Consider the following 17,557-nt stretch of genomic DNA (forward strand, 5'->3'; position numbering starts at 1 on the left):
ACTGGGGAGGCAGAACCTGGTGGATTTCTGTGAGTTTGAGGCCAGCCTGGTCTACAGAGCGAGATCCAGGACAGGCACCAAAACTACACAGAGAAAAACACTGTCTCAAAAAACAAAACAAAACAAAAAGCCCAGGCCTTATGGTTCATGTTTAGATACCTTTACTTAATTGCAGGAAGGAAAACTAAGTTTCAATATGAAACTTAAATTTCTATGATTTGGTTTTCTTATCTCTAAGAAGCAGACACTGGGCTTGGGATCTAGCTCAGCTGCAGAGTACTTGCATATGGCATTCACAAAGCCCTGGGTTCAATCCTCAGCACTACATAAACCTGGCATGGTGGTGCATGCCTATAATCCCAGTACTTTGGTAGTAAAGACTGGAAGACGAGAAGTTCAGGTTGAATCTTTGGGTACAGAGAGTATTCAAGGATAGCCAGGGCTACCATGAGACTGTCACAAAAAAAGAAGTAAAGATGTGGATGCCACCACAAATGGTCCTGAAGAGAAAATGAAAACAACAACGTAGCTGGGAGTGGCACGTTGGCACACGTTGTTAGTCCAGAGGATCTCTGAGTTCAAGGCCAGCCTGGTCTACAGAGCGAGTTCCAGGACAGCCAGGGCTGCACAGAAAAATCTCGCCTCAAAAAAACCAACAAAAAATAGTTTTATGAAAAACTCAATAAATCAAAACAACAACAACAACTCAATGAATAGCACTGTAAGTAGATGAGATGAGGCCAAAGAAGAACTATCTGAAGACAAGGCTAGAGAACTATATGTAGGTCAGGAGTAGTGGCCCAAGCCTTTAGTCCCAGCATTGGAGAAGCAGAGGCAGGCGGATTTCTGTGAGTTCAAGGCCAGCCTGATCTACAGAGTGAGTTCCAGGACAGCCAAGATTACAGAGAGAAACACTGTCTCAAAAAAAAAATCAAGACCAAAACCAAAAACAAGAAAAAAAAATTATATTTAGGGTTCAGTAAATTGACTTAGGCAGTAAAAGTATTTACTATGTTCAATTCCCAGGCTAAATCCAATCTCCAGAACCCACATATAATCGTAGGGGGGGAGTTGACTCCTTCCAAACACACATGGAATGTAGGCACTCAAGAGAGTGATGAATTGTATGGAGGCAGCAGTTTTTTTTAATGCCATCCTAGCCTGGCCTGGTGGTGTAAGCCTGTATCTCCAGCTGCTTAGCAGACTGGAGGAGCTCTGTAAATTCATTGAATGTGTGGGCTCCAGAGTGAGTTTAAGGCCAACCGGGCAATTTAGTGATGCCCCGTTACACAAGAGCTGGGGATGGAGCTGAGTGGCAGGGTGCTTGCTTTGCCTATGTGAGGCCCTAGACTCAATCCCTACAAAGACAGGAAGGCCATTAGAGAGAAAAAGTAATCATGATCAGAAGGAAGAGCTCCAGGTACAGTTAAGGAACGAACTTCTACAACAACCTGTTCAATGTGGCTATGGGTAAAAACTACAACAAACCACCTTCAAATATATTACTATTACCAATTTGCATAAGTGATCATATGTAATTAAAAGCTGCTTTACTATTTCTGCCAGTGATATGCAAACAAAACAAAAACAAAGAAAATGACAAAAGCCTTAAACTCATTGCTTCGTTGACTTACCAGTCTTCTTTTACACTGTCAAGATTATCTACTTCTTTCATTCTCTTTCTGCTACTGCAAAAGTAAAAAGAAACAAAAGTTAAAGTTTTCAATAGTATCAAAACTTTATTCCTATGTATCTGTATTCTTTAACAAGTAAGTTACCGTGTAACCTTAAAGTAGTTCTAAAAGGGTGTGAACAACTGACCACATTCAATATGATAATTTTTATTTTGAGAGTAAAAATAGTTTATTCTGGAACCAAGTATGAATGACCATTACCCAAGAACAGATTTAGGTTACCTCAAACACCACATTCCAATGTGGTAACAGGTTCATGATGTCTTTTTAGTAACAGACTAAGAACCATAAATCAGGGCACTTTTCATCATCAGATATGTAAATTATAGAAAAGTGGGGGAAACTTCTTGTTATAGGCCTTAGATGCTATATGATGGCATTTTTAGCCTTTGAGTTGGTAGAAGTTAGGGGTCTGTTTGTATATTTCACAAGGATTTACCTAACAGTCATAAGGAAGTTAGGCCTGTTGGAAAAGAATTCAATATGATCGTTTTCATCTAAAACAAAACACAGAAGCACAGCAGTGTGGTGGCACATGCCTGTAATCCCAGCACCTGGGAAGCAGAGGAAGGATGAGTTCAAGGTCATCTTCAACTCTGTTGCTAAAGACGAGCTTGGGCCCTGAGTAGGGGAGGAATGAAAGAAAGTTTAACCTCACCACTGGGGAGGCAGAGGCAGGCCAAACTCTGTGAGCTCTAGGCCAGCTGGGCCATGTAGTGAGACCTAGTCTCAAAACAAAACAAAATAAAAAGACCAGGAGCTGGAGAAATGACTCAGTAGTTAAGAGAATTTATTGTTCTTGCAGAGGACTGGGATTAGATTCCCAGAACCCACAGGGCAGCTCACAACCATTTGTTGTGATTTATGCCTGTAGTGGGTGGTTTTGTGTGTCAACTTGCGTCATCAGAAGGAGGATAGTCAGCTGAGGGAATGTGTTCTTTTTCTTTTTTTTTTTTTTTGGTTTTTTTTGTTTTGTTTTGTTTTTTTTTTTCCCTGAGACAAGGTTTCTCTGTGGAGCTTTGCACCTTTCCTGGAACTCACTCTGTAGCCCAGGCTGGCCTTGAACTCAGAGATCCACCTGCCTCTGCCTCCCAAATACTGGGATTAAAGGCGCACGCCACCACTGCCCAGCTGAAATGTGTTCTTGAGATCCAGCTGTAAGGCATTTTCTCATTTAGTGATCAATGCAGGGAGGCCCAGCCCATGGTCGGTGGTGCCATCCCTGGACTGCTGGTCCTGGGTTCTATAAGAAGATGGGCAGAGCAAGCCATGGGAAGCAAGCCAGTGAGCACTCTGCCATGGCTTCTGGATCAGCTCCTGCCTCTGGGATCCTGCCCTGCTTGAGTTCCTGTCCTGACTTCCTTCAGTGAATAATAGCAATGTTGAAGTGTAAGCCTAATAAACCCTTCCATTCTCAACTTGCTATTTGGTCATGGCGTTTTGTCGCACGCAGCAACAGAAATCCTAAGACAACATCCTCTCTGACTTCTGAGGGCACCTGGCACACACATATTGTATAGTAGTGTATAGACAGACTCGTGAACAAAACACTCATTCACATTAAAAGAAAAAGAAAGAAGTAGAAAGAAATAGAAAAAAAGATCCCACAAAGACACCAATAATAATATTTTAAATGGGGATTCTTTTTTTTTTTTTTTTTTTTGCTTCGAGTCTTCCCTCTGCTTTGCAGAGGGTCTTTTTCTCTGTCTGCTATATGTGTTTCCTCATCCCCAATAAACACCTTTCTTCAACTGCTAAAATTAATGTTTTAAAGGGGCTTTTTTAGGTGTGTACATGTGTGTAAGTGTTCATGTAGTATACATGCATGATGGTGGCACGTGAGGCTAGAGGGCAACATCAGATGTCTTCCTGGATACTTTCCCACCACATTTGTGTGTATGTGCAGGTATGTGTGCATGCATGTGGAGGCCAGAAGGCAATTTCAGGTGTTTCCTCCTCCGACACCATCCCTCTTATTTTCTCAGGGAGAGTGCCTCCCTGGAACCTGGGGATCACTGATTCCGCTAGACTGGCAGGCCAGTGAACTCCGGAGATCCACTCGTCTCTGCATCCCCAGTGTTGAAGTTACATGCATCCACCACTAACTTTCATGTGGATGCTGGTGATCCAAACTCAGGTCCTCACGCTTGCCCAAGGAACGTACTTTATTGACTCAGCCATTCTGCAGCTTCCAAGGGTTTTTTTTTTTTTTTTTTTTTTTTTTTTTTTTTTTTTTTTTTTTTTTTTTTTTTTTTTTCATTCGTTTGTTTGTTTTTCTGAGACAAAGTCTCACTTCATTGTCCTGGATAGCTTAGAATGTTAGTTCCAAAGACCCCCATCCCCATTCCTGTCTTCATTCAAACCAGATTCTACATTGCTATCTGATGAAGGGTGGAGTCTGAGGAGTTACCAGCCAGACTCAGAGGAAGCAGGACATGTACAAAATGAGGTAACAAGCAATGAGCCACCTGGTAGAACTTAGATAAGAAATAGGGGTTAATTTAGGTTGTAAAAGCTAGTTAGCAACAAGTCTAAGCCATTGGCTAAGCATTTGTACTTAATAAAAGCCTCAGTGTGCTTCTTTTTTCTTTTCCTTTTTTTAAAGATTTATTCATTATGTATACAGAAGAGGGCACCAGATCTCATTACAGATGGTTGTGAGCCACCATGTGGGTTGTGAGCCACCATGTGGGTGCTGGGAATTGAACTCAGCACCTCTGGAAGAGCAGTCAGTGCTCTTAACCTCTGAGCTATCTCTCCAGCCCCTCAGTGTATTTCTTTGGGAGTGGCTGCTAACACAGGAAACCTCCCCGTACAAATGGTGTTCCAACATGGGTCTGGAATTTCCACATAAGACCTGACAAAGCTTAGAAAAGGATTCTAAACACACAGAGTCAAACTCAGCTTCTTGGTAACCACCTTTTTCCCACTAGGCTCTGTTTGCTAGTGGCAAACAGAAGCAGAGCTCCTTTAAGAGACGGTTTCCTGGCTCAGTGCTAGTGGCAAAAACAGGCACACTTCTTTTTTTTTATTTTAATTTTTAAAAATTTTTTGAAGGTACATACATCTTGTTTATACATGTCTTAGACAAACACACTGTCTTTTTCTTTTTTTAAGATTTACTTATTATGTATACAGTGTTCTGCCTGAACAACAGAAGAGGGGACCAGAGCTCATTACAGATGGTTGGGAGCCACCATGTGGTTGCTGGGAATTGAACTCAGGACCTCGGCAGGAGCAGCCAGTGCTCTTAACCTCTGAGCCATCTCTCCAGCCCCAGGTACAGTTCTTTTAAGAAGCCCTGCTACCAAACACTTAAATGGGGTTCATGAGCAGTGGGGGGCACACTACTTGGTGGCAACATGGACCCCAAAACGACCCAGAGTTGGAGCAGTAAATGTGGTTCGCTCTTGTCAGTATCTCCGCCATGAAGCTAGGCTCTCAGGGAACCAAGCAGGGCACAGCCAGGCGCCAAAGTGGAGGCTCTGGTCCTAGCCACACAGCTTAACAGTTTAAAGACTCATACGGTCAGAAAAAGATCACAGATATGCAATAGAGATTCAGACAGAAAAAAAACCTCTAAATGGGTTACAGTGTGTTAAAACTATACATAGGTTTGGGAGAGAAAGGAGAAGATAAAGACAGTCATAAAAAAAAAAAAGAAACTATATAGTTTTAAAATAATAGTAAAGTCCTTAAAAGGGGAGTAAAGTAATATAAAAGAAATAAGTCATGTAAAGATGGAAAATACACACAGAGTCTGGATCCTATGTTATTGTGTTGTCTTTAATAAATTTTTTGACTCATAAAAGATACTGGATTATAAAAGGTACTAGATTAAACCAACCTATATATTTTAAAAACATTTTGACTTCAAAATTTAAGTCAAAAGATATGTTACTTTGGGAAAGAGGTTATGCTTTCATTTCCACAGATAATGTGAAGCTGTGGATTTGTTCAAGGTTAAAGAGAATCAGGTTTGATCAGGGAAGACCCCTGAAATCCTGGCTACAGACATAAATACATAAACCTACAAAACATATAAAACATGTAACATATATTTTACCTGCTGAAACATAAAATAAAAAATCATCTTGGCTGACTTGTGTGCAATGCACAGTCTATACTTGTATTAATACTGATATGTACGTTATCTTTAAAAAGTTTATGTATTTTCAGAACAAGAGACCAGACACCAATAAAAATGGATGGCCCAGGTGGTCCAGCATACAGAATAGCTTCAAAGCTGCTGACTGAGATGATCCAGCCTCATAGAATACTATAGCCAAGACTTAACGATTATCCTAAATTTTCTCAGGGTCCAAAGATTACCAATACCCCCAAACAATAGGAAGTATTTAGAGAATAACACCTACATTCCCAAAATATTGGTTATAAATGTTTGTTATTGTTTAAGGGGGGTTGGTTACAAGTTGTTATTCATAATAGTAAAAAAAAACTAAACAAAGGAGACTAGATCTCAGGGATCTCATTCTGAAAAGAAAAAGGGGATTATATACAGAAATGATAGGATAAAAGGGTAGATTATTGAATCACTTTTAAACCAAAAAACAAACAAAAAACCCAACTACTAGTATTAAATATTTCACATTTGTATGGACTTTGGTATATGGATACAAATTTAAAGTTAATTTTGTTATACTGTATGTATATTTCTACTCTTGTTTAGGGTATTGTGTTTATGCAGCTCATTAAAAATGTAATATGTAATTAAGAAATACAGATTAATAGTCATCTACAATAGTCAAACTTATAGTCATGTTAGGTATGTTTTCAAGGTCATACACAGATCTATTTAGAGAGAGATGGTCTTCAAACACTTCAAAGACCTACATAATATGGCGTTTAATATGTTTAAAATGTTTAATAACCTAAGGCTTTTCATGATAGTGAGACCCGTCTGCTCCTAGAAGTACCAATTTACTTCAGAGAATATAATGGGCATCAGAGAAATTCCATATGGAGTTTGCCTTCCTTATGGCAAAAGCTAGCCATTTGGGCAAAGAAATTGCCTTTGCCTCAATTGCTGACAGTATACTGTCCAAACTGGACCAGAAGGATGCAAAAAAGTTGACTGCCAAACTTTGTCAAGACAAGGTAGGACAGTCCTTTAGAATTCCCTGCTTCTCAGGAAATACTGTCAGATATACTAGGCCTGTGGGCCAAAACTGGATGCCCCAATGTTACAGAAGAACCTAAGGTGATTGTTCAGGCAGCTAGATGTCCCTGTCATTAGGTAACATTTCACCCTTCTGGGGTCTTTGATGAAGTTGAAGACTAGATAGTTATAGTTTTCCTTAGTTATGATAGAAGGTAAATTAGGTACAAAACTTTGGAGTGAGAAAGGACAATAGAATATTTTCACTAATTTTGCCAAATACAAATAGACCATATATTGTAACTGTAATTCTTACTTGACAACTGGTTTTGTTGTATGTTTTTGTTTACTATGCTAAAGTAAAAAAATCTGCCTTTTTAATTAGACAAAAAGGGGGAAATGCTGTGGAATAATCCTTCTGAACACTGTGAAGATTTGTCATTGTGATTGGTTTAATAAAGAAGGTGACTGGTCAGTCTGGTCTACAGAGTGAGATCCAGGACAGGCACCAAAATTACAAAGAGAAACCTTGTCTCAAAAAAACAAAACAAACAAACAAAAAAACCTGACTGGCCAGTAGCTGAACAGGATAAAGTTAGGCAGGAGAGCCAAACTGAGAATGATGGAGTCAAAGGAGTCACCGGACAGATGCAGAGGAAGCAGGAAGTGTACAAAATGAGGTAGTAAGCCATGAGTCATGTGGTAGAACTTAGATAAGAAATATGAGTTGATTTAGGTTGTAAAAGCTAGTTAGGAACCAGCTTAAGCTATTGGCCAAGCATTTATAATTAATATAAGCCTCAGTGTGTTTATTTGGGAGCTGCTGGCTGGAAACTTCCACCTAATTTGGACTTCCCTGCAGAAAACCCCTCAACCTTTCCAACTATTATTAGAATAAGGTCCAAATCCTTTGAGCAATATTACAGGAAAACTAATATAGTTCTTTCTTTTTTACCATAGCTGCACTTAATAGGTTATAATAAAAGTATGTTCCCTTAATTGTACCCTTAGAGGTCTTTGTTATGATCATCAATACCACTAGATAAACTTTATTATTTCTGTCAGTGACATGCAATAAAAACAGAAAGATAGTAACATAGGTATCAGGTCCAAGGGTATCCCATTTGCTCACACAAAAGGGCAGTCCCACAGACTGGGTCCAAAATTGAGTCTAGGCCCAGTTCAACCAGGACTATAGGAGGATTTCTGGAGGTTAGATAAAAGCCAGCATTTCTCAGGAAAAACTTGTGAAACTGGTTCCCATCTATCAAAGGGAGTTATTTCCCTTACTTCTGGCAGAAGGGACATATGACTTCATTGACACATACCTGTGGCTCAAAGCCCATGCAGACCTCCAGGCTCTCTCAGTCCCTTTCAAAGTTCATGCTAACCTCCCCAGGCTTCACTCCTCCCAGGTACCCCTTTGTTCTCTATAATGGCAAGGACCCCCTGCCTGGCTATTCCTCCTGTGCTGTAGCTTTGCACTATTCTCCCTTCTCTCGTAGATAGCCCTGGCCATGCCCAAACTGTTTTTCTTTCTCACTCTTATGCACAATAACAACCTTCCCTTTAACCATACCATCAAACAGTCATTCCAATGGGTTCTCTACTGTGTCTCCTTGAATACAAGCATTAGCAAAGAAATTCATTGCTTGAATTAACTTACCATTCTTTCTCTATATTAGTTTTGAAAAAAAGAAAGAAAAAGAAAAGACTGTTCTAAAACCCATAACATTACATAAAAAGGTGACATGGTTTCATTGGGTCCTGAGGTAGTGTGAACAATGGGGATTAGACTGAAGTCAGATAATCAGAAGCAGAACTTTATTTCATCAGTGAGGGGTACCAGAACTTCTAACTAGTTAGGGCCACAGAAAGGTTGGAATCTAATACTGTGACCATGAGAAGAGGCCTGAAACTTCTTTTTATGGCAAAAAAAAATATGCAGGGCGGGAAGTCAAAGGAACTTTTACAATCTTGAGGTTAGGCTTTGAGTAACAGTACATTCTGGGATTTACAACTTTTTTTTTTTTTTTTTTTTTTTTTTTTTTTTTTTTTTTTTGGTTTTTCCAGACAGGGTTTCTTTGTGTAGCTTTGAGCCTTTCCTGGAACTTACCCTGTAGTCCAGGCTGGCCTCGAACTCACAGAGATCCACCTGCCTCTGCCTCCCAAGTGCTGGAATTAAAGGCTTGTGCCACCACCACCCGGTGGGATTTACAACTTTTGATTACTGGGTGTTAGTTCAAGATGTTTACAAAAATCTGTGGCTATCTTGACACAACTGTGGGTCTGTCTTAATTCTTAACCAACTGCTTAACTGGAAAGAATGTAAGGCAAAGAGTCATGTAGAAGTAATTGCTAAAGGTTAACTTGTTTAAAGTAGCTGTCAGCTTCAATACCACTAGAATATATATATATATATGTATATATATATATATACACATACACACACACACACATATATATATATATATACTTTTTTCTATATGAATATATATGCTAATATGAATAGGCATACAATTTTTCATATTCCTTGGCTCTTCATTCCTCCTTTGAGTTTGTACCAGAATCAAACCCTTGATTCATTTGGATCTATATACAAGCCTGAGTTTGAGTCTTTAATAGTTGTATATAGGTCCTCAGGAGCCTGGGTAGCTAAAGGTGCACATTGTGAGTGGAGAATCAAGAGCTTTACCAAGGAAAAACGGCTCTTTATACACTTAATAAACATTTTAACCACACAGGTACCATTGTTAATAGTAATAGAAGAATAATCAGAGTCCAGTAATGGAGGACAATAGAGTGGTTAGTCAAGGGGACCAGTTAAAGAGTTTATGAAACCAGGAATAAGATTGTTGTCTTTTATTTTGTCTCTTAAGGAGACTTGTCTTAAGCTCTTTTAAAGCATCTCTGACAACATGCGAGTGGTTAGCATAAAAACCACACGATTCACCTAGGGCAGCACCTAGCCCCCTCCTGCTGACTTGTTATTAATGCAGCTGCGCCAAGGGCAGCCGAATCAGCTATGCCTAGTCCTGCCAGCAAAGGGACAAGAATAGGAGCTTCCCTCTTGTGTCTAAGCCCCAGGGAGGTGCCCAGATGTCCCCTGCCAGCCAGACCATCATAATACTATATTTGTGGGACTATTCATACCAAAACACAAAGTTCATGCCGGTTTCCTATGGTGAACATGTTGGTCGATATACAAGCATATAGTCCCCATGGCACAGGTGAACCAGGATCCTCGGGGCGCAACCAATTGATGTTATCTAAGCTGAGAGTAGTTTTGGAGGTCTCTTTGTAAGTCTCCTAGACTATATACATCTGAACTCTTGCATATGGAAGAGTAGGCAGTCTTATCTACAGGGTAGTTATAAGAGCAAAAACAGGTAGCAGTCCCCAAGCCATCTCATAAAGTGAGAGGAGCTTCCCAGGGACAGGCTGTTTGTTGGTTAAAGATACTTTTTTAAGGGTTGTGGATGGGGTGCTCAATCCAGATTCCTATTCCTATGTAAAAAGGAGGCTTAGGGTTTAGGCATGGCCAGGAATCAGCAGTGGGGGGAATTAACATTAGTAGAACTGAGAAGAAAATATGTGGCCAGAACCATTTCAAAAAGTGGGTCTGTGGATGCAGGTAGATTAATCTGATTTTCTTTTTCTTTTTTTGGTTTTTCAAGACAGGGTTTCTCTGTGTAGCTTTGCGCCTTTCCTGGAACTCACTTGGTAGCCCAGGCTGGCCTCGAACTCACAGAGATCCGCCTGGCTTTGCCTCCCGAGTGCTGGGAGCCACCACCGCCCAGCTAATCTGATTTTCTATTATTTCCCTGGCTATTGCAACCATGTTTGAGGAAGTGAAGTTCTGGACTTCACTGAGCAAGTGGAACAGATGTGGTGTGAGACCAAGTTGTGGGGACTTGAGTGGGAACCTGAGGGACAGAGTGGGGACTGGAGGGGGCACTAGGATATCATATAGGGGCCCTATGGGTAAGACGGGAGTCTTGATCCGTGAACACTATATGGTGAATACTGTTCCCATAACCATATGCCTATAACCTGAATCCCCATGATGTTCCTGAGTCCCATGCAGTATAAGCTGGAGGGTCTGGAGAGCCCCATTTGACTTTGATTGTGATAGGATTACAAAATGTGGGCTCTGTACAGGAACTATTAACAGATGCTGACATCGTTATGAAGGGGTAGCTGGGGCCCAAGTCTCATACCCTCAGTTTGGACACCAGAATTCTCTCTGATCACTATAGGCAGGGGTGCTGGGAACTGGGCAAGCATAGTAGTATTTTCCCTGGAATGTTTTTGAAGGATGTTTAGCTAACTCAATATTCACATGCTCTATCAGATTCTAAGCTAAGTTGGAGGCTCCCCATATGGGCAACCTTTACAGGCTTATGAGTGATGGTCAGGTCTGGCATTAAGTAACATAAATCAGTCCTAAAAACTGGGAAATCTTTTAAATATTCTTGGACTTGTTCAGATATCAGGCAACCCGTCCAGAAGTCTGAAAGTCTCCAAGTGTAGGCGACAACAGGGGAGATCGGAGGGCCCCCAGTGACCTTAGAAATTAGGCTAAAGTAAATCAGAAAAGTCAAGAGGGCCAGAGAGCCCTCAGTTTTATCTTTAATGGGTCCTCAGGGTGTGTAAAGGCTCTCCATCAAGTGTGCAAGTCATGCATTCTTCCATCAGGAACAGGTTTGAGATAAGTGATGAATCCCTGTTCTGATCCCGTCAATTTTCACAGCTGTCAGGGTAGTCAGGATCACTGTGTGTAGTCCCTTTCAGCATGGTCCAAGGGCTTCTTGGTGATGTCTCCAGACCCAAACAAGGTCACCTGGTTTATGGTTATGTGTCTTGGCAGGGGACAGCTCGTAAACATCTCTCAGGAGTGGAAAAATGCTGTCTTGGACTGCCTGGATGGACTTAAGGAACTTGTATTCAGACATCTTAGCCATGACTTTTGAAGGGAGTTTGGGGACCAGGGGTGGAGGCCTGCCAAACATGGTTTCATAGGGCATCAACCCAGAAGAGCAGGGAGTGCTCCATACCTGGAACAGGGCAAAGAGTTGGAGGGCTGTCCAGTCATCACCAGTTTCTAGGGTTAAGTTAGTTAAGGTCTCTCTTAGGGTCCAATTCATCCTTTCTATCTGTCCAGAATTCTGGGGGTGTTATGCACAATGTAATTTCCGATTAGTCCCCAATATTTTAACTAAGTCTTGTGTTACCTTAGAGATAAAAGCTGGTCCACTGTCTGACACTATTACAAAAGGAAGTCTATACCTTGGGATGAGTTCATCAATGATCTTCTTGACTACTGCAGATGCCGTCTCTTTCCTAGTTGAGAAAGCTTCCTCCCAATCTGAAAAGTGTCTATAAAGACTAGAAGGTATTTATACCCATACTTGCTAGGCTTTACTTCAGTGAAATCCACTTCCAGTGGACTCCAGGGGAAGTTTCTCTTTCCTACTTGTTTTGAGAGGGCTTTTTCCCCCCCCACTGTGGGCTAGTAGCCTGGCAAGGGAGGCATTGAGTCACACATTTCTGCACCAATTGATTTATATTGAAATTTTTGAATTTTGAGTGTTCTTTTTATTTTCTTTGGCCTAAATGTGTTCCCCTGTGGATCTGGCAGATCACAGACTTGGCCAGTTCAGTTGGCAGGATGAGTTTTCCATCTGGGTTTGATCCCCAAAAAGCGGGGAACAAAGGTAACACTCAAGAAAGCTGGAGAGATAGCCCATTGAGAGAGAGCAATGGCTGCTCTTTCAGAGTACCTGGGTTCGATTCCAAGCACCCACATGGTGGCTCACAACCGTCTGTGACTCTAGTTCTACAGGGATCTCACACCCTCTTCTGGCTTCCTCAGGTACCAGGCACAGAAATGGTGCACAGACATGCATGTAGACAAAACACTTGTGCACATGAAGCAAATAACATTTTTTTTCTTAAGAGTAAGTACTCAAGTAATAACTGCTATCTACAGTATTCTTCTTCCTGGCACTCCATCCTACCTGAACACAATTCTGACTTTTGCATTTTACAAGTACCTACCCCTAACATCAGTGTTATTACACCAGTATTCCCTGAATTAACAACACAACTCAGGAGATGAATCACACCAGTAATACCAGCACTTAGGAAGCCTGAGCAGGAAAATGCCAGTGTTTGAGTCCACAATGGTATACTTAGGAAGTTCGAGACCAGCCAAGGCTACATATAATCTGTCCCTAGTGGGGGGAGGGGGCAAAGGCAGCTAAGGCATAGTTACCTTTAATACCAGCACTTTGAAGGCAGAAGTAGGCAGATATCTGAGTTTGAGGCCAGCCTGGTCCACGTTTTGAGTTCCAGGCCAGCCAAGACTAGTTAGTGAGACCCTGTCACAAAAATTAAAAAAAAAAAAAAAAATGGTGCTGCATGTCTTTAATCCAGGCACATGGCAGTCTGAGGAATTCCAAGTTCAAGTCCAGCCTGGAATAAATGAGGCTCTATATTTTGTTGTTGTTCTTGTTTTGTTTTTCTTTTTGGTTTTTCGAGACAGGGTTCTTCTGTGTAGGCCTTGCTGTCCTGGAACTCAGAGATCCACCTGCCTCTGCCTCCCCAGTGCTGAGATAAAAGGCGTGCACCACCACCACAGCAGGCCTAGCTAAGGAGACCCTGTTTTAACAACAATAACAACAACAGCAACAAATACCTCCTCAATACAGATCATCAGTTCCCTATTTTTTCATATATTACATACAAACGAACCAACACTGGAGGCCACTCTAACGCGCATCTTTGCTGATAATAAACTTTTATTACTACGAGTGAAAAAGGAGGTGGGCGGAGGATGGGGGGGGGAGAGGGCGAAAGAGAATTAAAAGATAAAACTCAATTAGGAAAACAGCGAACATCAGATTTCCCAAACATCAAAGTGAGCTAAGGGAAGGCTGGCGAAGTCAATTACGAAATGTCCAGCGAGTGAGACCTTGTGTATTTCTGGAGTGCGCTCTGGGCAGCGATCGCCTTAGGAAATGGAGCCACCTCTCTGGCCAGCACCTAACTCGAAGTTTCTGGGCGTCTTCTGACACACACACACACAGAGAAGCACGATGTACGAGCCCCGCAGCGGGCAGAGCGTGGAGCCGCGGGTCCGCACTCCCGGGCTGGGGGCCTCTGACCGCCAGCGTCATGCCCCGGCCGCAGTCGCGCGGCGGTCCGGCAGCCCCGGATGCCGACTCACTGCGGCCCAGACGCTGCCACGGTGGCAGGCGACAGCCCGGAGCGCCTCCCGGGGTGGGGGGGGATCGCCCGCCAGACCCCGGTCACTCGCCCGATCGCGGCGCGGAGCCCGGAGACTCACCTTGGGGGCGCGGTCCCGCGGCCTAGTCCTCGGGTCCCTGAGGGTCCGCAAGCGTCGCCGCCGCCGCCGCCCGGCGGGAGCCGCTCAGGCCAGGGGCGCCTGGGGGACACCCTCTTTGGGGACCGGCGCGGAGAGACAGTCCGCCTCCCTCCGGTCCGCCGGACGCGCCCCGGGAGCGCAAGCGCGCGCCCGGGGGGCGGGAGCGCGCCGACGAGGGCTCCGCGCGGCTCCGGAGCGCGCGCCGCCGGATGACGTGGGCGCGCCGGGCGGCAGGGGGTGGGGGGTGGGGGGAAACCGGGCTCCGCGCGGCTCCGCAGCGCGCGCCCGGATGACGTGGGCGCGCAGAGGGGCGGGGCTTCCTGTGGCGGGTCTCCTCAAGGCCTTCGGCTTGGCGCGCACTAATGGCGGCGGTCTCTCTTCGCTGCCGCCCGCTCCGCTGCTCGTTGCCTCCTTAGGAGGCGCGGAACGTGCCAGGAGCTAGGTGGGCGTTCACCTGAAAGAAAAAAAAAAATCCCGCGTCCTCCTGTTTTTTTTTTCTTTCTGTGCCTCTTCTCTTCCTCGGGGGGAGAATTCCCTGCGTCCTGTCAGTGACCGTCACCTGAGCCCTGTCCTCCCAAGGGTGACAGTTAAAGAAACTCCCCTTGCTCTTTGCGTTCTTGAAAGGGCTCCGCTCCAAAGGCCACGCTTCCCTATAGGACTTATTTCTTTGTGTGTTTATTTATTTATATTTACTTGGTGGGGGTTTTTTGTTTGTTGTTCCCAGGCAGGGTTTTTCTGTGTAGCTCCGGCTGTCCTGGAACTCACAGAGATCCTCCTGCCTCTGCCTCCCGAGTCGACTTCTTACGGGATTTAGATAAGACTCCGGGATGCCCCCCTTTGTTTGTTTACTCAAGACACGGTCAGGCGGATATTCTCCAAATTCCCGATCTTGGCTCTATAAATGATGAGCAGGACTGCTTGTAAAAAAAAAAAAAAACAAAACTATGTGGTCAAAATACCAGCTCCCCCGACGTCACTAAACTTTAGCGAAGCATCTCTCCGGTCTGGAGTCCCAGACTTTCACACACCCTCAGCCCCAGCCAGGAAGCACCTCGCCCCTCCCCCGCTTTATTTTATTTTCTACTCTATTTTATTTTTTCTACTCCATAAAGTACATTGACCTTGGAATAAACAAAACTGATACCCTGTCTGGTCCTCTTCTACTATTGGTTGGTCCCACTTTGCCATACCCAGGTCTTTTCTGGCCTTATTTATTCTTCCCTATACAAGAGAAAGTGCTCCCCACCCCCTCACCCCCAAAAATAAGAAAAACCCTTATCTACCTAATCTAGGAGCTAGTAGTAGATCTCATAGATACAATAGTCTCTTTTCTCTCTCTCTGTGTGTGTGTGTGTTTTCCCCCAGACACGGTGTTACTATGTGTCCTGGAACTCCCAGTGTAGACCAGCCTGGCGCTGCCTGCCTCAGTCTCCCCAGTGCTAGGATTAAAGGTGTGTACCACTACACCTGGCTACAGCAGTCTCTTAAATCTAAATTTAGACTTGTTGTTGGAGGCGGGACCTACCAGACAAGGTCTCTCTCTGATACGAAGCTACACTCCCACCGATCTTGGATCTGGTTTTGGTCTGAAGTGTGCACATTTGTCCTAGGGCAGTAGTATTCCTCACTGCAGCAGGGCTAGCCCTTCCCCGCCCACTGCGATGACCTTTCTACATAGACTCTAGATGGATCTAAACTGGGATTTTTTTTTTTTTATTTGACAGTTGTTAGTGCCTGGAGTCAGCTTGAGATTGGGCCTCCCCTACCAACCATTCCCCACCCAGGTAAAAGCAATTTGGGATTCTTCTGAAGACCGACTGAGCCGCGGCTCAGGGATCCTGTGGTGAGTATGGCTCTCAAAACAGTGCTCCTGCTCTCCTTCCTGTGTGTTAAATTATTTTTGCTGCCAGTAGTGAAAGATGCATGTCCACATAGTCATGTGGATTATAATATATAATTGCTTTATGTATGTTTTATATATATATGTATATATATACATATATATACACACACACATATATATAATTGGTGCATTCTCTACAGAAACTTTTTAGACACAGCATATATATGTACATATATAGTGTGTTTGGTGTATTTTTTAGCTTTATTTTTATTTTGTGTGTTTATATATGGGTGTTTTGCCTGCTTATGTGTCTATATATTGGCATCTCAAGGTTCTCCTGTCTCAGTCTGTCAAATATTAGTATTATAGACATGTATCACCCTGCCCAGACCTTTCTTTGATCCTTCTATGAGGCTCCTCTAATATTTTGTCTTTTTTGTCCCTGATCCTATTATAAGGTTTGTTCTAATATCAATTGAAAAGAGTCTTTCTCATGTCCAAAGTCAATTTACCAGCCAGGTGTGGTGGCATAAGCTTGTAATCCTAGCACCAGGGTGGATGAAGAATAATGTTAAGTTTTTTTTGTTTGTTTTTCTTTTCCGAGACAGGGTTTCTCTGTGTAGCTTTTTGCCTTTCCTGGAACTCGCTCTGTAGACCAGGCTGGCCTTGAACTCACAAAGATCCGCCTGCCTCTGCCTCCTGAGTGCTCGGATTAAAGGCGTGTGCCACCACCGCCCAGCTGACCTATAGGTTTATTTCTGTATTTTTTCCTTCTGTTTTAGACAGGGTTTGGTTTAACCTTGATGTTTATTTAGTCTTCCTGCCTCTGTGTCCCGAGTACTGGGATTGTAGGCACGGCCACACCAGGTTTATAGAGTCCTGTCCATCAAAGCAGGGCTTCCTGCAAACTAGGCCCTCTGGCACTCAGGTATGTCTTGGAACGCTGATGTGTTTTCCCCCACTATTAGGTGATGCTGTTTGAAACAGGTCAGGCTTGCCTTGTAATCAAGAGCGATCTTGAATTCCTTATTCTTACTGCTTCCAGCTTCCGAGATGACAGGCTTGCAGACAAGTGCCATTGCGTGTGGCTTGTAGGGTTTGAATCCAGGTGGTGTGAGTCCTTCAGCTTTGCTCTTCTGTTAGGATTGTTTTGGCTACTCCGGACCCGGTTTTCTATTTCTGTTAAACATTTGTTTGTGTGCCAGTTCAGCCCAGTGTACAATTTTGCCAGTACCATTTACTTCAGAAAGTCTTATTTCTTTGTGGAATAGGATAGGGGCAAACTTCAGTTTGTCATTGTGTATAACCTTGTTTTAAATTGCTGGATTTGTTTGGTTGGTGTTTTGTTTTGTTTAAGAATTTTGCTGTAAGCTGGGTGGTGGCAGCACATGCCTTTAATCCTATTACTCAAGAGGCAGAGACAGGCAGATCTTTGAGTTCAAGGCCAGCCTGGTCTACAGGGCAAGCTCCAGGACAGCCAGGGCTACATGGAGAAACCATTCCTTGAAAAA

The 17,557-nt window shown here is 43.3% G+C and overlaps 1 protein-coding gene across 1 annotated transcript in view; it reads right to left on the minus strand.

Moving 5' to 3' along the window:
- The window catches only part of Ubxn2a (UBX domain protein 2A), a 29,840-nt gene extending 15,593 nt beyond the window's left edge, over positions 1-14,247 (minus strand). Inside the window, exons 1-2 of the mRNA XM_028875517.2 lie at positions 14,165-14,247; positions 1,635-1,688 (exon numbers count right to left, since the gene is read on the minus strand). Coding sequence (XP_028731350.1) covers positions 1,635-1,675 — 41 coding nt within the window. The 5' untranslated portion in view covers positions 1,676-1,688; positions 14,165-14,247. The remainder of the gene's footprint in view (positions 1-1,634; positions 1,689-14,164) is intronic.
- Positions 14,248-17,557: the final 3,310 nt, after the last annotated feature.

Source organism: Peromyscus leucopus, chromosome 22 (genome assembly GCF_004664715.2).
Source record: "Peromyscus leucopus breed LL Stock chromosome 22, UCI_PerLeu_2.1, whole genome shotgun sequence".
Classification (NCBI taxonomy): domain Eukaryota; kingdom Metazoa; phylum Chordata; class Mammalia; order Rodentia; family Cricetidae; genus Peromyscus; species Peromyscus leucopus.